Source organism: Phoca vitulina, unplaced genomic scaffold (assembly GCF_004348235.1).
Source record: "Phoca vitulina isolate PV1807 unplaced genomic scaffold, GSC_HSeal_1.0 scaffold2, whole genome shotgun sequence".
Classification (NCBI taxonomy): domain Eukaryota; kingdom Metazoa; phylum Chordata; class Mammalia; order Carnivora; family Phocidae; genus Phoca; species Phoca vitulina.
The window spans coordinates 5,992,383-6,015,257 of NW_022589705.1; the positions used below are offsets into that span (position 1 = coordinate 5,992,383).

General features: G+C 39.8%; 2 protein-coding genes across 3 annotated transcripts in view; both read left to right on the forward strand.

Annotated features, from left to right (window-relative positions):
* TSPAN2 (tetraspanin 2) overlaps positions 1-17,903 on the forward strand; it is a 56,307-nt gene extending 38,404 nt beyond the window's left edge. The window contains exons 7-8 of one of the 2 annotated variants that reach the window (XM_032420856.1): positions 12,870-12,953; positions 15,492-17,903. In XM_032420856.1, the coding sequence (XP_032276747.1) occupies positions 12,870-12,953; positions 15,492-15,557 (150 nt within the window). In that variant the 3' untranslated portion in view covers positions 15,558-17,903. The remainder of the gene's footprint in view (positions 1-12,869; positions 12,954-15,491) is intronic. The other variant, XM_032420863.1, reaches the window with a different exon arrangement.
* A 4,075-nt stretch (positions 17,904-21,978) lies between these two features.
* On the forward strand, positions 21,979-22,326 carry LOC116639370 (60S ribosomal protein L30-like). Its single transcript, XM_032415649.1, has one exon. It carries the CDS (start codon positions 21,979-21,981, stop codon positions 22,324-22,326), a length of 348 nt encoding a protein of 115 aa, XP_032271540.1.
* The last annotated feature ends 549 nt before the right edge of the window (positions 22,327-22,875 follow it).

The following is a 22,875-nucleotide window of genomic DNA, read 5'->3' on the forward strand; positions in this document are numbered from 1 at the left end:
CTAGATGATCTATCCATTGATGTAAGTAGGGTGTTAAAGTCCCCTACTATTATTGTAGACTACCAGTTTCTTCCTTTATGTGTGTTAATAGTTGCTTTATGTATTTGGGTGCATAGATATTTACAAGTGTTATATCCTCTTGTTGGATTGTTCCCTTTATCATCATGTAATGTCCTTCCTTTGTCTCTTATTATAGTCTTTGTTTTAAAGTCTATTTTGTCCAATATAAGTATTGCTACCCCAGCTTTTTTTTTTGCTTCCATTTGCATGGTAAAGGTTTTTCTACCCCTTCACTTTCAATCTGCATGTGTCTTTAAGTCTGAAGTGAGTCTATTTTAGGCAGCATGTAGATTGGTCTTGTTTTTTTATCCATCCAGTCACCCTGTGTCTTTTGATTGGAGCATTTAGTTCATTTACATTCAAAGCCATTATTGATAGGTATGTACTTACTGCCATTTTCTTACTTGTTTTACTGTTATTTTGTAGTTCATCTCTGTTCTTTTTTCCTTTTTTCTCTCTTCCCTTGTGATTTGCTGATTTTCTTTCATAATTTGCTTGGATTCCTTTCTCTTTATTTTTTGGATATTATTACAGGTTTTTGATTTGTGGTTACCATTAAGCTCATATACAACATCTTATGCATATAGCAGTCTATCTTAAGCTGGTGGTCGCTTAAGTTTGAACCCATTCTAAAAGCACTAAATTTTTACTCCCCCTTCTCTACATTTTATTTATATGATGTCACACTTTACATTCTTTTATTTTGTGAATTCTTTGACTGATTTTTATAGATATAATTAATTTTACTGCATTTGTGCTTTAATCTCTGTACTGTTTTTATAAGTGATTAATCTACTACTTTCGTTATGTGTGTATTTGCCTGTGAAATCTTTGCCTTTCATAATTTTCTTACTCCTGTTTATGGCCTTCTCATTCCACTTAAAGAACTCCCTTTAATGTTCCTTGCAAGTCTGGTTTAGTGGCGATGAACTCCTTTAACTTTTGTTTATCTGGGAAACTCTTTATCTCTCCTTCTATTCTGAATGATAGCCTTGCTGGCTAGAGTATTCTTGGTTGCAGGTTTTTTCCTTTCAGCACTTGGTATTTTTCATGCCACTTTCTTCTGGCCTGCAGATTCTCTGCTGAAAAATCAGCTAGTAGTCTTATGGGGTTTCTTTTTTTATGTAACTGTTTACTTTTCTCTTGCTGCTTTTAAAATTCTCTCTTTATCACTATTTTTTGCCATTTTAATTATTATGTGTCTTGGTGTGTATCTCCATGGGTTCGTCTTGTTAGAAGCTTTCTGTGCTGCCTGGACCTGTTTCTTTCCCCAGATTAGGGAAGTTTTCAGCTATTATTTCTTCAAATAAATGTTCTGCCCATTTTCTCTCTTCTTCTTCTTTGGTATTCTTATAATGTGAATTTTATTATGCTTGATGATGTCACTGAATTCCCTTAACCTATTCTCATTTTTTATGGTTCTTTTTTTTTCTTTTTGCTGTTCATCATGGTTGCTTTCCATTACCCTGTTTTCCAGCTCCCTGATCCATTTTTCTGTTTCCTCTAATCTATTGATTCCCGCTATTGTATTTTTAATTTTGGTTATTGAGTTCTTCATCTTTGATTGGTCCTTTTTTATATTTTCTCTTTGTTGAAGATCTCAGTGAGATCCTCCACTCTTTTCTCAAGTCCAGTGAATATAACCATTGCTCTGAATTCTTTATCAGGAATATTGCTTATCTCCATTTCATTTAGTTCTTTTGTTGTGTTTTTGTCCTGTTCTTTCATTTAGGACATTTTCTCCTAATGTTGTCTAACTCTCTGTGTTTGTATCTATGTATTAGGAAAGTCAGTTATGTCTCTTGACCTTGAAAGTAGTGGCCTATGAGGAAGAGGGCCTGTGGTACCCTGCAGTGCAATGTCCCCAGTTCACCGGGGCCAGGAGCTTCAGGGGTGTCTTCTGTGTGGGTTGCATAGGCCCTACTGTTCTAGCTAAGCCTTGTGTATCTTCAGTCCAGACAACTGCAGTGGCCCACTTTGCCTATGGTGGGCAGGGTTTGGTCCTTGTGCTGTTACAGGGTTAGTCTGGGGCCACAGTGGGCTTATTGTTGGGCAGCGTCAGCAGTCAGATCAGATGTCTGCCCTCATCCCATCTCCTGGGGCTGTGGTCACACCAAACTGCAGGGCACTATCTCTGCCTTGTCCCCTGAGAGGCTTTCATTGGTGGGTGGGGCCCACAGCCAGACCAGATGTCTGTTCCCAACCCATCTGCTGATGCTGCAGTGACTATGAACTGCCAGGCTCTCCGCCTGTGAGGTCCTAAAGAGGTTTTTGTCGGTGGGCAGAGCCAATAATGAGATCAGATGTCTGCCCCCAGTCTGTCTGCTGGAGCTGCAGATGCACTGATTGGCAGGGCTCTCTCTCTAAACTGCCAGTTATAAGGTTTGGCTACTCAGACTACGGTTGAAATGGTGTGTATGGTTATCTTCCCCTCTTCCCAGGGCAGGAGTCACTTTGGAGTAGTGGAGTCCCTGCCTGGGCTGATTGCAGGTTGAGATATGGCAGGAGCCATTCTGGAGAGACTCCTGCCAAGTGGGGCTGGTTGGATGGGGTGGACCCAGATCCACAGGAGAACACAGAAGCAGGCAATGTGGTGTTAGCAAGCTAGGTGGCAAGTGTTCTCACTGGTTCCTGTAGGTATCTAGGTATCTAGGCTGGGGAGCAGGGGGAGAGAAATGGTGCCCACCAGGTCTTTTGTTCTTGGAAAAGTCTCCTAAAGGTCCCTGTCCTTCCAGCACACGTTCTGAGATGTAAATAAATCTCCCTCCCATACACCCCAGGTACCTTTCAAACTGCTGCTTCTGTGCTCTATCTCAGTAGGCCTGTTTGTTATGCTGGCTCTTTAAGAATAGTGACTCAGTTTCCTATCGCCCTCTGGCTCTCCCAGAGCAGAGCATGCTGATTTTTAAAGTTCCTGGTGTTAAGCCCCACTGATTGTAAAAACTCTCAAAGTTAAGCCCCTCTGGTTTTCAAAGCCAAATGTTATGGGGACTTATCTTCCCAGTGCCAGTGCCCTGTGCCTGGGATGCCTGGGATGGGGTCTGTCTCTCTCCTTTCTCCATGCTTGTGGTGCCCCTCCTGTTTGTGGTTAGTCTACCCAGGGATTTGTTTCCCAACTGCATCTCTGCCCTCCCTACCCTTTTCTTTTTCTTTTTTTTTTTTTTAAAGATTTTATTTATTTATTTGAGAGAGAGAATGAGAGGGGGGAGGGTCAGAGGGAGAAACAGACTCCCTGCTGAGCAGGGAGCCCGATGCGGGACTCGATCCCAGGACTCCAGGATCATGACCTGAGCCGAAGGCAGTCACTTAACCAACTGAGCCACCCAGGCACCCCTCCCTACCCTTTTCAATGTAGCCTCCTCTCTATGATTAACCATGGAAAGTCTGTTCTGCTAGTCTTCAGGTTTTCTGAGTTGGTTGCATGGATGTAGCTTTTTTCGAGGTGTGTCCATGGGAGGAGGTGAGCTTAGGATCATCCTACTCTGCCATCTTTCCAGAAGTCCTCTCCCCTGATGTGATTCTTAGGATGAGTTTTAAAGGATGAATTGGAGTTTAGCAAACAAAAGAGAAGGGTATTCCAGGTAGAAGGGATAGGATAAACGCATGGAGGCAAAAAAAGGTAGTTGTATCCAGAAAAGTGCCCGCAGTGGGGAGTGAGTGCCTGTGGATATGAGTTCTTCAAGGACGAGGGGCCTGTTCTTGAAGGGCCTTGAATACTCTTGTGAACCCCGAAGTCTAAATTTCATGCAGTATGCTTGGGAAAGAATCTGGGATGGGATTTGCATTTTTCTGAGTTTGCTGTAGTAGCAGTTTGGAGGATTGATGGAAAATGAATAATCTGGAGCCAAGGAGACCAGTTGGGAAGGCTGCCGTCTCATTGTCAGGCAAGAGATGTCAACTGGTAATGAGCTGGACTGAGCACCAGGAATGGAGAGAAGGCCATTTAGAAAGTAAAATCTACAGGACCTGGTCACCAGACCAGTTAGATATGAAAGAAGAGGGATAGATACCAGGTGGATAGATGGTATCATTTATTGAGCTGAGGAATAGAGAAGAAGGAACAAATTTTGGAGAAAAGAAAGTGAGTTCAGTGTTTAACATGGTAATTTTGAGGAGTCAGTGGAACTTCCGACTGGAAATGTCCAATAGACAGTCAGAAAGTCTAGCTTGCAGCTCAGGCGAGAGGTTTGGGGGTCAGTACCTGGTGGGAAACTTAAAGCTGTGGATAAGAATTTGATCCATTAGGTTGGGAAGAAAGAAGGGCAAGGATAGAACTCTAGGGAACAAGAACATTTAAGGATGGGGAGAGGAAGAGCTGCCAAATAAGGAAAGTAGAAAAAATAGACACACATGTGAGAAGACACGTGGTCGGGGGAGGGAATGGTCACCAGGGTCAGGTGCTGCCACGGAGGTCAGCTCAACATTTATCAATACCTATCTTATGCCTGGCACTGCGAATACAAAGATGAATGATACAAAGTCCCTCCTCTCAAGGAACTTGCAGTTTAACAGGAAAGATAAGCACAGAAATGAATAAAGGGCAGGAACAGAAGTATGCACAGAGTGTACAAGTGCTATGAAAACACAACGAGTTACTTAGTGAGGCCAGAGACTGGACAGATCAGGGGAAAGCTGACTGGAGCAAAGATGTCTCCGCTAACTCTTCAGGTGTGAGAAGTAACTATGGCAGCATTAGACAGGAGAGGGTAGGGGGAGATCTGTCTGCAGAGGAAATAGCATAAGCAATGGCACAGAAGCAGAAAATATGATGGTTTGTGTAGGGAACTAAAAGTCCAAGGAGGTTCAGTAAGATAACTACTGAAATGTTGATAGGATTGAGCATTTTATTTTATTTTATTTTATTTTATTTTTTAAGATTTTATTTATTTATTTGACAGAGAGAGACACACAGCGAGAGAGGGAACACAGCAGGGGGAGAGGGAGAAGCAGGCTTCCCGCAGAGCGGGGAGCCCGATGCGGGGCTCGATCCCAGGACCCTGGGATCATGACCTGAGCCGAAGGCAGACGCTTAACGACTGAGCCACCCAGGCACCCCTAGGATTGAGCATTTTAAAAAGGTGCCTTGATGTCGGGCAGAGTGAGGACAGAGCCCATGCTGCATGAAATGAGATGTAAGGAATAGGGGTGCCCTTTCAAGTAGTCTTGGGGCAAAGGACAGGAAAAGAGAGTTCAGAAAAGATGAAATCGAAATTACCATTAAACACATAAAAATGTAAGCAATTAATAGCAATGTTTTAAAAAATTGTAAATTAAAGAGCTGTCATTGTTTAACCTATGAAATTGGCCGGGTTTTTTTTCTTATTAATTATATATGATGTTGGCAAAAATTATATAAAACAAGCACTTTCAGAGAAATTGGTACAAAATGTTTAGAGGTCATTATGACTGTAAAATTCATGAGTTAAGAGAGCTTCTAAGATGGCAGAGTAGGAGGACTCTGACCTCACCATATTTACAGCTAGATATCACCCACATCCAAGTCAGTAAACTGGAAAGCAATCCAAAGACTGAAAAAACAAACTTCACAACTAAATATAGAGAAGCTGCATCTGAAGGGTTAGGAAGGTCAGAAAGGCAGAGGGAGGCTGCCTGCAGAAGGGAGGGAGCTGCACATGCAGAGAGGACAGAGAAATGGACTCTTGCACCAGGGAGCTCACACAGGGAAGACTAATCCCCATAAATTTTGGCTTTAAAAACCAGAGAGGCTGAATTCCGTGAGTTTGTAAAACCTGTGGGACTTAGAGCCTGGAGCTGAAGAGTGAGCTGACTCAGCACTGGGCAAGCTGGGAGGGTGAGAGATAGCTGGGTCACCACCCTTAAAGAGCAGCCTCTATGGAGAGGCAACATGAAAATAGCAGTTTACACAGTGCCAGGGGCAAACAGGAGACAGATCTGTTCATACTGATTTCAGAGCATGTTGGGTGACTTCGAAAACAAAGGAGCTGGCAAGTGCCATTTCCCTTCACCATCCTCCAGCATAAACGTGGGAAGCAGGACTGCACAGATACTTGCTACCTAATCTGCTAGCAGTGCACCATGACCACGAGATCTCCTGAGGACTCGCCCACTCCAAGCCTGCTAACCTTGGCCCTGGGCTCAGGACAAATTCTGTTAAAGCTGCCCGCACACCTGCTCAGCCTCTGAGTGCCCAGCTGCTGCACCATGCCCAGCTGAGTACCCTAGCCACCGTCATGTGCTAAGTCACAGCTACATACCAAGCCCAGCCTCATACCCCTGGCTGCCCTGGCACATAGCCCCCAGCTACCACAGTGCTTTGGGGGTCCAGCATAGGACTAGTGGCCCAACGCAAATTTTGCTAACACTGCCACCCTGCTCCCAAGTTCCCTGGAAGGCATGCCCACTCAGAGCTGGCCTCCCTGGGTCCCAAACACCACAGAGAGCAAGCACAACACACCAACAAGCAGAAAGTCAGTGCAGACAATTGCATGGAAAGGAAAAGTGACTCAGACACAATAATGGCATAAGCAACACACACAGGATACTCTCCTGAAGTGTCAGGACCTCTTTTTTATAAAAGAGCAGTCTCAAGAACAGAAGACACAGCTGACTTTCTTAACACACAGAAACAGACACAGAGAGGCAGACAAAATGGGGAGACAGAAATTTATCCCAAACAAAATAACAGGACAAGGCCACATCCAGAGATCTAAGCAAAACAGATAAAAGTAACATACCTGATGGCATATTTAAAGCAGTGATCATAAGGATACTCACTGGACTTGAGAAAAGAGTGGAAGACCTGAGTGAGACCCTTAGCACAGAGATAAGGAATAACAGAGCAGAAATAAAGGGCTCAATAAACAAAATGAGAAACATGCTTGATGGAATGAACAGCAGGATGAAAGAAGCAGAGGAATGAATTAGTGACCTAGAAGACAGAGTAATGGAAAGTAATGGAAAGCTGAACAAAAGACAGAGAAAAGAATTATGCAAAATGAGAATAGACTCAGGGAACTGAATGACTCCATCAAACATAATAGCATTCCTATAATAGGAGTCCTAGAAGAAGAAGAGAGAAAAAGGGCAGAAAATTCATTTGAAGAAATAATAGCAGAAAACTTCCCTAATCTGGGGAAGGAAACAGATATCTAGAGCTAAGAGACACAGACAATTCCCATCAAAATCAACAAAAGCAGATCCACACCAAGACATATTGTAATTAAACTGGCAAAATATAGTGATAAAGAAAAAAATTTTAAAGCAAGACAAAAGAAGTCAGTACAAGGGAAAACCCATAGGCTAGCAGGAGCTTTTCCAGCAGAAACTTCCCAAGCCAGAAGAGAATGCCATGAAATATTCCGAGTGCTGAATGGGAAAGATCTTCAGCCAAGAACACTCTATGTAGGAAGAATACTCTATCATTTAGAATAAGAGAGAGAAGGAGTTTCCCAGGCAAAAAACAAAACAAAATAAAACAAAAAACAACAGAGGAGTTAATGGCCACTAAACCAGCTCTGCAAGAAATAGTAAAGGGGACTCTTTGAGTGATAAAGAGAGACCAAAAGTGACAGCATGAAGTAGAATATACAAAAAGAATAAAAATGAATATTTCTGTAAAAAATCAGTCCAGGAACTCACACAAAAAGGATATAAAATATAATAATATAACAACATATAAAAATATGGGGAGGAGAAGAAAAAACAATCAGTTCAAACTTAAACAACCATCAATTTAATATAGACTGCTATATGCAGAAGAGGTTATATACAAACCTAATGGTAACCGTATATCAAAAACCACATGTGCAAAGAATAAAGAGGAAGCCAAATATATCACTAAAGAAAATCAGCAACCATAAAAGAAAGACAAGAAAGTTTCAGAGAAAATCTTCACAAACAACCACAAAACAAATAATAAAATGACAATAAATACACATCTATAAATAATTATTTTGAATGTAAATAGACTAAGTGCTCCAATCAAAAGACACAGGGTGACAGAATGGATTAAAAAAACAAGACCCATCTATATGCTGCCTATAAGAGACTCATTTTAGACCTAAAGACACATGCAGATTGAAAGTGAGGGGACAGGGAAATGTCTATCATACAGTGGAGGTCAAAAGAAAGCTGGGATAGCAATACTTAAATTGGACAAACTAGATTTTAAACCAAAGACTATAACAAGAGATGAATAAGGGCATTATATCATAATATAGAGGACAATGCAACAAGAAGATATAACAATTGTAAATCTTTATGCTTCCAACAAGGGAACACTTAAATACATAAAACAGTTAATAAAAAACATAAAGGAACAAGAAAAGCATGTCCACTCTCACCACTTTTATTCAAAATAGTACTGGAAGTCCTAGCCACAGCAATCAGACAACAAGAAATAAAAGGCATCCAAATCAGTAAGAAGTAAAACATTCATTATTTGCCAACAACATGATACTATATATAGAAAAACCTTAAAGTCTCCACCAAAAAAACTGCTAGAACTGATAAACAAATTCAATAAAGTCTCAGGATACAAAATCAATGTACAGAAATCTGTTGCATTTCTACACACCAATAATGAAGCAGCAGAAAGAGAAATTAAGAAAACAACCCCATTTATAATTGCACCCAAAATAACAAGATACCTAGAAATAAACCTAACCAAAGAGGTGAAAAGCCTGCACAAAAACAGACACATAGATCAACAGAACAGAATAGAGAATCCAGAAATAAACCCACAACCCAAAGGCCAATTAATCTTCAACAAAACAGGAAAGAATATCCAATGGGAAAAAGTCTCTTCAACAACTGGTGTTAGGAAAACTGGACAGCAATATGCAAAAGAATGAAACTGGACCACTTACTTAAACCGTACACAAAAATAAACTCAAAATGTATTAAAGACCTAAATGTGACACATGAAACTATAAAAAAATCCTAGAAGAGAGCACAGGCAGCTTTGCTTTTGTTTTCCGTGCCTCAAGAGACATATCTGGAAATATGTTGCTACAGCCAACTTGAGGCACGGAAAACAAAAGCAAAAATAAACTATTGGGACATCATCAAAATAAAAAGTTTCTGTACAGCAAAGGAAACAATCAACAAAACTAAAAGGCAACCTACAGAATGGGAGAAGATATTTGCAAGTGACATATCTGATAAAGGGTTAGTATCCAAAATATATAAAGAACTTACAAAACTCAACACCCAAAAAAACCAAATAATCCAATTTAAAAATAGGTAGAAGACATGAACAGACGTTTCTCCAAAGAAGATATACGGATGGTCAACAGGCACATGAAAAAATGCTCAACATCACTTATCATGAGGGGAATGCAAGTCAAAACTACAATGAGATACCACCTCACACCTCTCAGAATGGCTAAAATAAACAACACAGGAAAGAACAGGTGTTGGTGAGGATGTGAAGAAAAAGGAACCCTCATGCACTGTTGGTGTGAATGCAAACTTGTGCAGCCACTATGGAAAACATTATGGAGGCTCCTCACATAGTTAAAAATAGAACTACCTTATGATCTAGCAATCACACTACTGGGTATTAACCCAAAGAAAACAAGAACACTAATTCAAAGTGATACATGCACCCCGATGTTTATAGCAGCATTATCAACAAAAGCCAAAATAAGAAAGTAGCCCAAGTGTCCATCGACTGAGGAATGGATACAGAAGATATTGTGTGTATACACACACACACACACACACACACACACACACACACACTGGAATATTATTCAACCATTAAAAAATGAAATCTCCCCATTTGCAATGACATAGATGGAGCTGGAGAGTATAATGCTAAGCGAAAGAAGTCAGAGAAAGACAAATACCGTATGATTTCACTCATATGTGGAGTTTAAGAAATAAGCAAAGGGGAAAAAGTAAAAGAGAGACAAATCAAGAAACAGACTCTTAACTATAGAGAACAAACTGATGATTACCAGAGAGAGGGGGTTGGGGGGATGGGTTCAATAGGTAATGGGATTAAGGAGTGCACTTGTGATGAGCATAGGGTGATGTATGGCACTGTTAATTACTATATTATACACCTGAAACTAATATTAAACACTGTATGTTAAGTAACTGGAATTAAAATTTAAAAAGAAATTTAAAAAGACTAGTGAGTTAAGTATGTTCATGCTCTCTGATTCAGAAATTCCACTCCTCAATTTATTTTAAGGAAAAGAAATCAGAGATATGGTATCATTGCAGTGTTTTTCATAAGAATAAAATACTGAATAGGCCATTAATATGTAACAACAGGGGATTGTCTAAATTATGTACTATCATATGATTGTTTTACAACCATTAAAAGCCACTATTTCAAAGAATTTTTAAAGAAAATAATTTTGAAGTCATAGTTTTAAGTCTAAAAAGCACATAGTTGGATATAAAGAACGAATTAAGTGTGTGTTTGTGTTTAAGAATACACCAGGGGCGCCTGCGTGGTTCAGTCAGTCGAGCATCTGACTTCAGCTCAGGTCATGGTCTCGATGTCCTGGGATGAGCCCCGCATCGAGCTCCATGCTCAGCAGGGAGTCAGCTTGCCCCTCTCCCTCTCCCTGCCCCTTCCTCCCTGCTCATGCTCTCTCTCACTCTCTCTCAAATAAGGAAATAAAATCTTAAAAAAAAAAAAAAAAAAAGAATATACCAATAGGGGTGGCTGGCTGGCTCAGTTGGTAGAGCATGAACTCCTGATCTCTGGGTTGTAAGTTCAAGCCCCACGCTGGGTGTAGAGATTACTTCAGAAAAATAAAATCTTAAAAAAAAAAAAAAGAAAGAAAAAGAATACACCAACAGTGTTAGTGATTATCTTTAGTGTAAGAATACAAATATGTCTTATTTTCTTTTTTTTAAAATCTGCAGTAGTTCCCCCTTATCTGTAGGGGATATGCTACAAGACCCCAGTTGGTGGCTGAAACACAAATAGTACCAAACCCTATATATACTGTCTTTTTTCCTATATATCCATACCTATGATAAAGTTTAACTTATAAATTAGGCACCGTAAGACATGAACAATAACTAATAATAAAATAAAACAATCATAATCATATACTGTCATAAAAGTTATATGAATGTGATCTCTTTCTCACTCAAAATATCTTGCCGTACCATACCTACCCTTGTTCTTGTGATGATGCAAGATGATAAAATGATGAGATTACTAGGTCATTGGGCTACTAACGACCTAACAATATGTTAGGGGGATCATCTGCTTCCAGACCCGTGGTTCATCACGGGTAACAAACTGCGAAAGCAAAACCGCAGATAAGGGGGGAACTACTAAATTTCCCAAATTTCAACAGTAAACACATATTTCTTCTACAGTGAAGGAAACCAATACATGTTAGTTTTTTCACAAAAAGAAGCTGGGTGTGAAAGCAAGGGGGGATATGGGCAGAGGTAGAGGAGGACAATAGTAGAGGGTACTGTTTTAGACTGAAGAACACGGGCATGGCATTATACGATGAGTGGAAATGTCAATGGAGAAGTAGAGGCTAAATGTATAGGAAGAAAAGAAGATAACTGACATCACAGGCTTCCTGAGGCCATGAGAGGGAATGAGACCCAGCTCTAGTAAAAGGGTTCACCTTCAACAGAGAAGGGCACTTCTGTGGTTTGATGAGCGAGAAGGAAGTAAGGAACAGTGCTGCCTTGTTGACTTTGCATGCTCACTGCCTACAACAGTGCCTGGCCCTGAATGGAGCACGTAAGTTTATAGGTGAAGGAGAAGAAGGTTGGAGGATTTCTAGAGGTTGACTCCCATTTTCTCCAGTGAGAGAGCCACTCTCTAGTGCAGTGGTTCTCAAACTTGTACCAGAATGTATTATAATGTATTATTTTTGTGTGGGTCTGTATCCTTTTCTAAACTGTGAACTCCCTAAGGGCAGAAGAAATCATGTCTTATCTCCATATCTACCACACCATTCCAGTGACTGCCTGATGCAAGGTAGATGCTCAAGAGCTGTTTGTTGAATGAATGAATGAATGAATGCAGTATGATAGGAGACATAAGAATAGTGGTAAGGGTTTCATATAGCTTATGTGAGTGTTAAAGGGAGTTGACTAGTGACAAATAAAAGGCCCTGGGCAGCCTAAAGACAAAATTGCGTAGAGAGCATACCTCTGTACTTGAGGATTCCAAATAGAAGCTGGAGAAACTATTTATAATTACAAGTGATCCGTACTGCTCCCTGTCCAATTATCCCCCATTCTTTGAACCTGCCCTGCACAAGTGTCTATGGGGCAGATGAGAGGAGAGAGACCCACCCAGCCCAGCCATCATAGAAAGGAGTGGTCCTCTAACTGCTAACATTCAGTTTTCTTTTGTTTAATTTGAACCTGTACAGACTTTTAAGCCTCTTACTAGGTAATACCTACCTTCCATAATAAATTGGACCGAGTATGTAGAAAGTCTTTTAAATTATTAATGACAATACAAAAGCAAGGGACTATTATTTGGGGGATATTTTACTTATTTTTATATGCTGAAAGCAAGAGGTTGCCCCAAATTTTTAAATGCTTTGGGTCCTAGAATAGCTTCCTCCAGCCAGGTTTCAGGGTTCTGAAGCAGTCGTTGGCCTAAATAGGAACATTCCACCAAAAAGAGAGGATTGTATTTTTTCCCCAATACACATTTTTGCTTTAAGGTTATGAGAATGGTGCTAAGAGAAGTGGTTTAAATGTGAGCGGAAGCTGACATGGATTAACTTTCATAGGATGCTCTGTAGAGGAGAGGGTTGGATCAGAGTGATGATTCACAGATACCATCGTTTGTTATTCCTTTTTTTTTTCCAAAACAGAATTGCATTGATGAAATTGAGGCCATAATCAGTGTTAAGCTCCAGCTCATCGGAATTGTTGGTATTGGGATTGCAGGTCTTACGGTGAGAAAGTTCTAGAACTTACCTTTTTTGCTTTCTAAGAAGCCTTTGCATCTTATTTGTCTTCAAGTGTGATATGGCAGTATCTTAGAAGAGATTTCTCGTAAAAGACAGACGTTTGTTGACAGGACATCTTCTAAGAACAAAGCTCATTTGATATAGCAATACTCAGTTCTCTAAAATATGATACCAATTTTACCTTTAACCTAATTATGACCTTGAGTTGATCATTGCAATAACTTCCCACATTAAGGCCAGCAAGCTTAAACTAGACAAGTCATTTCCAATTCTGGGTCGCTCCTTGCTGTTAGAAATTTAAAATAGCCTGCCAGGTTAATCTCTCTCACCTATGATTTGCAGAAGTAGCACAGTGTAGTGATTAATAGTGCAAGCTCTGGCATCATGCTGTCTGGGTTCACCTCCTGGCTGCGCTACACACGGGCCCTGGGTTCACCTCCTGGCTGCGCTACACACGGGCCCTGGGTTCCCCTCCTGGCTGCGCTACACACGGGCCCTGGGTTCACCTCCTGGCTGCGCTACACACGGGCCCTGGGATCATGGGAAAGTTTCTTAATTTCTCTATCCCTCAATTCCCTCATCTGTAAAATGAAGATTTTAATGTACCAACCTCATGAGATTGTTGTGAAGATAAAATGGGGTAATACATATAAAGTATTTGTAGGAATTAACTCATATAAAGTGTCTGGAAGATAGCACTCAATGAACGCTAGCTCTGTACATAATCTGAGTGTTCCCAAGCCCAGAATCCAGATAAAGGGAGTAACGTATGCAGAAGTGTGAAGCATAGTACACCCAGGCAGGGGCAGATGGCTCCAGGCCTCCAAAGTACAAGCGTGTGCAAGAATCGACAGGGGCCAAAGGGATGTGATAGAAGCAGCAAGAGATGACCATGAGGAGGGTGTGAGTGTCCACATAACCGTGGTCTTTGTGTGCCCTTTTGAGAGACCGGGCTTTATCCTTAAGGTAGTAGGAAGCCACCAAGGGCTAGAAGGACCTGTGTTGCCGTGTGGAGATAAGTTGGAGGGAGGCAGGATTTGAGTCAGGCCGGTAAAGAGGTGATTTCCACTGTCCAGGGGTTGAGCGATAACAGCTAATGCTAAGGTAATACTTACCCTCTAGCTCTCTAGGTAGATTAATTCATGGTATCAGCTAAGGCAGAGGCAAAGGGCATTACAAGGAAAATCAAGGCATTGGCAGTTTTCCGGGACACACAAGCGTCTTCCCTCTTTTCTGTATTTAGAGCACAGAGGGGTGAGGCAACAGGGTGAAATACTATGCTGAGGACCTCCCAATCCAGGGACATCTCTCGGTCCCTCCTCACCTGCTCTGGGCTAGCCTGGTTGCTATTCTGTGGCTTCCTGAGGACGATTTTGAGGTGGAAGATTTAAAAATGGGCCGCATAATAGAGGTATCACAGAGACACTCCTAACAATTCTACAGTCTCCGTGAGTGAGCGTCCTAGAGGCAGTCACCCCTGACTCCTGACAGTGCCAGGACAGTGCTGAAATGGTCCTTTCTGAGGGGTCCCTTTACAGTACAACCAGGACGAAGCAAGGGTTGCATCCAACCTGACAACCACACTAAAGGGGGAAGGCTCTCTATTGGTCATCTTGAATCAGCACCCCCAGCGTTCCTTCTGCAATTCCTTTCTTCTTAAGGTAAGAGTTGCACAGTGTGATCAGTTAGCCAAATGTCCATTAGGTGTCTCCCCTGCCATACACTGGTACTGAGTTCTGGCAGCCAGAAGCGGAGAGCCCTGCTCCAGGCTGTTCTCTTAAGCCTACCTCTTCCCTTCCATAAGAGCAGATAATACATGGCTTTTTAAATTTAACATTTATAGATTCTAGCCTGATGTAGGATAGGATTAAGGAGAGAATCATAGGGTTATGGTACAGATTTCTTTAAACAAACATTGAAACGGGGCGCCTGGGTGGCTCAGATGGTTAAACAAACATTGACAGTAGTTTATAAACATCGCACCCACAGATTACATTCTATAGGCTCTGTGAAATTGTAGGGGAAATGATTGAGAACAAGAACGATCTTTTGACATCCTTCTATTCAAACCATACCAGTCGCTATTGGTTTTGCCAAGTATTTGGCTTTTCAAAGAATTATCCAAGAGGCAGAAGACGTCAGTAATACCATAGTTCCAACACCTCAGTTTATGCTTTGGGAAAACTATTGAGTTAAACAGTGAAGCATCATTTGTACCTTAAAATGGAGCAGGAAAAGTGAAGAGATGCTATACTTTGTAATCTGTGGTCACTGTTTCAAAATTTCAGAGCTTTTCCAACAACAGGAAACTATTTAGACCAAAGCATAAACAACTAATAGTTGACAGGTTAATATGGAAGTCTTTAGCCATCAGCCGTAATTAAGTAGTATATATAAAAATGCCATTATAGCCAGTAATTATTGGTAATAATTATTTGTTAGACACCCACGCAGTTTGCTGACTCTTTAAAAATCAATTTCTATCATTTGGAAGTCATTAACAAGTGGTTCCTTCTGTTTCAGATCTTTGGCATGATATTCAGCATGGTTCTTTGCTGCGCAATACGAACCTCACGAGATATGATATGAAGCTACTTCTACGTGAAAATTGCAATCTAGAGCCTTCATACGGCTGTCACCGGAACTGTCTCCTGGCTCATTTTTAATATTCAAAGGACATTAGGATCTAAAATAATATGCTGTTAATTGTACATTTGCACATGTATGTATGTTTGGCTCATTATTCGTTTACCCCTTGAGTGAATGCTGTGTATGTTGACAGAGATTCATGTGTGGTCTGTGTGTTTCTGGTGTATGCATTGTACATAATGAAATCTGCTGGAAATTCCTGGTTCTTATTATATCAGAGGAACAACCTATTTGACTCTCAGAAAAAGATCATCAAACTTTGATAAACTTTAAAAACTTGGCTATTCAGAAGAAATGATAATGGGTCATTTTCTCAGATTCTAGCCATAGAAAGTTAGATACAGAGAATTCAGGATTTCTGCTTAACGGAAGCAATAAGTTACAGGACTTGAGAGATGATGGTGTAGTGCTAAAATTGACTACATCTGAGTTAGGTGTAAGGGTTCCCTGGGATTTTTTTATATACATACTCTACCCAGAACACAGTAAAACACAGTTTTAGAACTACGCACATCTGTAAAACTAAATATAGCATGGAAAATCTAATTTGAATAAGTCATACTTTCCTAGTATTTAAAAACAAAAAACTCCCTCTGAAAAGAGTGGTCACACAGACAATCATGTGCCCTATAAAAGTGAGTGTTTTTAGGACTTTAAAAAAATACATTTTAGTAACTTTTTAAGGATATTTTTTGTTCTTATATAAATACATTTAAATATTACTTTATAACTTTCTTTTTCCTGAGTCTGCTCTGAACTACAGCAGCCCTCCGTGAACAAAAGGGCTTTTATCTCAAATTTTTCCATGTTTCTCCAAATGTACAGATAGAAAGACTAAAGCAAGAGATCTGGCAGTTGCAAATAGTGGGAAAGAGAATTTTTACTGGCACTGCATCTTTGAAATACCTCATAACTTGAGTTTACATATTTTCCTAATTTTTTGTATTTTTCTTATTCACCTAGAGAATTATTCTTCATAGATTTTGACCTATAGTTTTCACCCCTTAAGATAAAACAAAATTCTTCCTAATTCAAATATTATATCATAAGCATCCTTGGCCAAACCAAAAGAAAGAAAAGCATCTACTAGTTGTGTGCACATAGCAGAGACAAGCTAAGAAAATTAAAATACTTACACCCACAGAACAGAAATATTTTTTTTCTGTGTAAATCTCCTATAAAAATAAAATTTTCATATTCTTTATGGTCTTGATGCTTCAATTTAGGTAGGTAAACCCAAATTTAGAATCTAAACTTATATCTTTGTCAATTTTCAACAACTTAGTACATTTAGTAGACCATAGAGGGGGTTTTTTATTACACTTTAAAAGGCCACACAAAAGTGAAAGTACTGGGGACTTTGGAAACCATGTAAGTTCATATGCCTGTGAGAACACAAGTCTTTGGGGATGCACTAAAGGAAAGCGTGCACTCCCAAGAAACTTTTACAAAACGTTTTGCTGAAAAGACTTAACCACTACAAATAGTCTTATTTGCATAGAGAACCACACTTCTTCTGCCATACTTGCTACGGCTACGAACTTTGGAGGAAGCTTTTCTGGAAAAAAAAAAGTCAGATTGGAAGCAAGCTAAAAATTTAATTGTACATGGCTACTTCACTGTGTCTATAGCTAAAGAAAAGTTTATTTTAACAAAATCACTTCATGAAATAGATGTTTATACTCCAGTAGGTGAGAAATATAACCTTTTAAGCAAAGAACAAAGAGCCCATCTCTCTTCATGGCTGTAGTTCATCCTCTACCTGAAGACAGGCCCAAGTGCATACATTTCTTCCACCTCAGAATCGTCTCTGATTCAAAAACACTGAGTTTCATTCTATACCTGATTAACAACCTTAAGAAGACTACAATACTTAAAAGTGGGGGAGTGGAGATCTGTTCCATCTATGGTTAATGTGTCCCTTTGGGGAGTAGTTTTTCCAAAATCTGTGCCATGAGTAAAATTAGAGAATTCCACCTCTGAGTGAGGGCAGATTTTTATATATCGTAAATCTATATATATCTTGAATTCCTATATATCTTGAATCTATATGTGTCTTGAATCTATGTATCTTGAATATATAACTCTTGAATATATATACATATATAACTTGAATATATGTATGCATGAATGTGTGTGAATACAGACATATTCATGTATACATACATGGGTACATATATATATATACACACACACACACATATATATAAATTTTTGGTTATATCTGTTTACCTGAACTGATTTGAGATCAGACCCAAATATATTCTTAAGCATCTGGTACCAAGGCACTGAATTAAAATTTCTTGAACTATTTTAAGTTATTTCAAATTAAATTTTCTATGTACTGGAATTGCTTGTTTGATTTCTCTTAAAATTCTATTATATCTTTTTTAAAAGGGATTTTTTAAAAGATTTTATTTATTTATTTGACAGAGATAGACACAGTAAGAGAGGGAACACAAGCAGGGGGAGTGGGAGAGGGAGAAGCAGGCTTCCTGCGGAGGAGGGAGCCCAATGCGGGACTCGATCCCAGGCCCCTGGGATCATGACCTGAGCCGAAAACAGGCCCTTAATGACTGAGTCACCCAGGTGCCCCAAAATTCTAATATATCTTTATACACATCTTTACACAACTTATCTAAATGTCCAACTACCAAACAATATGGTTAAAAAGAAAAAAAAGGAAAGAATAGTAACCCTTCTGTAGTGTGACTATGAGGAGCTAGACTTAAAAGCAACCCTAAGGACTTCTGTGCAAATAGATTTCAATTAACATTGTCTTATCCAAACTATACTATCCAGAATAGCTCCTTTGTCGTCCAGGGTTCAATCTGTAAAGCCACACACTGGTACAGGGACCAGTGTAGTCCCCCGCACAGTCATCCAAGAGAGTTGCTCTCCTTTCCCCGTGTGCCCCATTAATAGGTTTACTTGATGAAAACGAGGCTTGTGGGAAAAAGGCAGTGAAGGAGATAGCGTATCTTCCCAAGTCAGTATCAAAGATTAAAAGGAAGAGGCACCCTTGGGAGTTCAGGAACTTTCCTGGTTCACCGCTCCATTGACATCCCCTTTGGCCACCAGCCCCTGATTTCAGCAACCCTATTTTACCCACCCCTATGAGGGAGCATTCCTGGGCCCCTAAGCCAGTCAATTAACTGCATCATCTTAATTTGGACTTGTCAAAATCAAATTTATATTAAGGTATATTTTAAGGGGCACAAAAAGTTTCTACTTTCTTTCAACATGACTATTTTTTCCTATAAAATGTACCTGAAAGTTATTATCTGTAGGCATCCATTGAAAGGTAAAAAGACTACACTAATGCAAAATGTTATTAATCATTTTGTTGATATCTTCACTGTCAAAAAAGTTAAATACGTCCCAGGAAACCACTATTCCAATGGCTCTCTCCTGGGGATATGGAAAGCATGAAGTATAGAAGTAATATGTCCTGAATGCTGCAAAGCAAAATGTGTGCTGATTTCATGAAATTTTTAGCTAATGTGCCAAAAACCCATCTGAAGCTTTGGGATTTGTTTTCATTGGTTTTTTTCTTGTATAATTTAATGTTGGTTTTACTTATATTAAATAGAAGAAATTTAAGTTAAAAGAAATAACCAACTATGAGGTAGCAAACCTGGCAATGAATGAATATTATCTAAATTGTTATAATTATTATATTGATGAGAGTTTCTGTTAATTATAAATCAAATATGCATCATCATGCACAACTGAAGATACTTCTGCATGATACCAAATACCTATTTGAACGCATTCATTTGTTGAATTAATGAATAACTTTTGATATATTTCCCAATTCTATTTTAATTCAAAGACTTGATATCAATAGCCATAGTCTGAGTCCCTATATTTTCCTCTGGGCCTGCTCTGCCTTATAAGATGCAACCCACTCTAATATTAGATTTTTGTTTACTTTGTTTGAGGACTACTATTTTATACATTTGAAAAAACTCTTTAGAAGAAGTGATATGCTAAGATGAATAAGAGAAGTCTGCCTTCAAGGAGCTTCGACTGAGACAAAAATGGGCAAATATAATTCCCATGAGGTAAGTGCTATGATATTCATTAACCAGAAGTAGACCCTCTCTATCTTGGAGAGGCTGGTCAGGGGAGAGAGATTTTCTGAATTTTGAGGTCTCTAAACTGAGTCCTGAAGAACTCATACAAATTATCCAAATAAAAAGTAATAGCAGCAGAGAAGAAAAGTGGATCACTGAGGTAACGACATCAAGAAGACCCTGAAACAGACAGCATGGAAGCATTCCAAGAGGACATGTCAAGAGCTGGGGAGATGAAGGGCCCCTTTAAACTGTACCAAGGAGTCTTATCTTTGTACGGCCATCACAGCAAAAATTTTAAACAATGAGTTACAAAATCAAATTTGAACCTTTTAAAAATCACGTAGCTTTAGTATGAACAACGATTGGAGGACAAAGGCCAGAGGATTTCTAACTAACATACTGGGATTCCTACCAAGAAGTAGACAGATATAGGGGCAATTGAGGGAAAGAGGAACCTGGAATCATTCCCAGGTTTCCTGACAGCTGAAGGATGGTGGTACCCAGGAGAAAAAGCAGACTGCAGTGATGAAGCAAGTTGGAGATGACTATAGGACATCCAAGAAGAAACATAATCAGGCACTGGATACATACCCTGAAGCTCAGGAAAGGAGTCTGAGCTGGAACTATAGTTTAGGAATCTGCAACATAAAAGTAGTAGTGCCCATATTTGAACAATATGGGTAGCCTTTCACATTAAAGACCTCAGTGAGAAATTTTCAAAAACTAGAATCCTCTACTCCAGTGAAGTTTAAAGCCTGAAACAGTTCTATACTCCCCATCCATTCCTCCATCTCAGGCTGGAGGGTCTCTATCAGCTACCCGCACTCCTTCAGTAGCTGCCATCTAAATCATCTTTTATTGAAATGGGTAGTTTCTCATATGTTCTACATTTAACAGGGTCCGAAGGGTCAATAGAATACATAAGATTATCAGAACACTAGCCCTTCTTTCACAAAATGTGCAAATTTCACTCCTATTGCACAAAGCAAAATTACATTTTCAGAAGAAGTACAGTTCAGAACTACATTACAGTTGCCTGCTAGACCATAGCATGGATTTCTATTCATCATAGAGAAGGATAGCAAGAAAAGGCATGAAAAGAGAAAATGTGGACTTCGGCCTCATTAGGACTGATTATAAATGCCATAGATGTATTATGTTATGAATCCAGATATATGACCTCCACTGGGCCTTCTAGGGTAACACAGTGGTCAGAGAAGATAAGGACCTGTATATTGGACTATTAGTAAGTCATTGTCAACCCCCACTAGAAACAGTTTCAAGGGAAGATGGGAGTGGAAGTCAAATTATAGTAGGTTGAGAAGAAAATGAGAAGTGAGGAAATAAATGGTCGGTGTAGGAGGCTTGTTATAGTCTGAATGTTTATGTCTCCTTAGAATTCATGTGTTGAAATCCAAATGCCCAATGTAACGGTATTAGGAGGTGAGGTCTTTTGGAGATTCTTAGGTCATGAGAGTAGAGCCCCCATAAATGGGATTAGTGTTCTTATAAAAGAGGCCCCACAGAGATCTCTTGGCCCTTCCACCAAATGAGGACACAGTGAGAAGGACCAATTATGAACTAGGAAAAAAATCTCTCAATGGAACACAACCATGCTGAGCACCATGACCTTGAACTTTCCAGCCTCCAAAATAGTTTCTGTTGTTTATTTTTTTTTTTAAGATTTTTATTTCTTTTTTGACAGAGAGAGACAGCGAGAGAGGGAACACAAGCAGGGGGAGTGGGAAAGGGAGAAGCAGGCTTCCCGCTGAGCAGGGTGCCCGATGTGGGGCTCGATCCCAGGACCCTCGGATCATGACCTGAGATGAAAGCAGATGCTAAATGGCTGAGCCACCCAGGCACCCCATGTTTCTGTTGTTTATAAGCTACCCAGTCTGTGGTATTTTGTTATAGCCGCCCAAACAGATTAAGATGGGATTTTTACACACACACACACACGCACACACACACATGCACAAACTGGAATAAGAATTCAAAGAGAGAGGAGCAAATAAACAAAAGGTTGCACAGGTTCACAAGAAGATTTAGTTGTTTTTGCTTTTGCATTTTTATTTAGGAAGAGATTGAAGAATGATTCTTGCTGAGGAGAAAAAGCCAATAAAGAGGAAGCAAGAGAAGAGAAAAAAGAAAACAGCAAAGTCCTGGAGGAAATGGGGGATGGGATCTTTTAAAACTAAGGGGAAAGTCTTTCCTTTCTCTCTCCCGGCCATTTTGGCGGCTGCTTTTGGTTGGGGCCATCCCGCAACTAAGGCAGGAAGATGGTGGCCACAAAGAAGATGAAAAAGTCACTGGAGTCGATCAACTCCAGGCCCCAGCTTGTTATGAAAAGTGGAAAGTATGTGCTGGGGTACAAGCAGACTCTGAAAATGATCAGACATGGCAAAGTGGAACTGGTCATCCTCGCGAACAACTGCCCAGCCTTGAGGAAATCTGAAATAGAATACTACGCCACGTGGGCCAAAACTGGTGTCCATCACTACAGTGGCAATAATATTGAATTGGGCAAAGCATGTGGGAAATACTACAGAGTACACACACTGACTATCATTGATCCAGGTGATTCTGATATCATTAGAAGCATGCCAGAACAGACTGGTGAAAAGTAAATCATGCAAAATTTTCCTTTAATAAAACTGGCCAAAACTTTTTTACAAGCTGTGGAAAAAAAAAACTAAGGGGAAAGATGCTGAATCAGTCAGTACTTTTCAGTTGCAAGTGTCAGAAACCCAACTCGGACTAGCTTAAGCAGTTATGATTAAAAGTTACAATTTCAGTAAGACTGTTGAATCACAGACCTGAACCTCTGAAACAAATAATACATTATATGTTAAAAATAAATAAATAAAAGAAGAAGATAGCAGGAAGGGAAAAATAAAGGGGGGGGAATCGGAGGGGGAGACGAACCATAAGAGACTATGGACTCTGAGAAACAAACTGAGGGTTCTAGAGGGGAGGGGGATGGGAGGATGGGTTAGCCTGGTGATGGGTATTAAAGAGGGCATCTACTGAATGGAGCACTGGGTGTTACATGCAAACAATGAATCATGGAACACTACATCAAAAACTAATGATGTAATGTATGGTGATTAACATAATATAATAAAAAAAATTACAATTTCATTTAGAGTTGAAGCCAGCTTCTGATTAGACTCAAA

Bases quoted from the DNA above. Each gene is read 5' to 3' on its own strand.
- LOC116639370 (XM_032415649.1), top strand. From the start codon at position 21,979: ATGGTGGCCACAAAGAAGATGAAAAAGTCACTGGAGTCGATCAACTCC.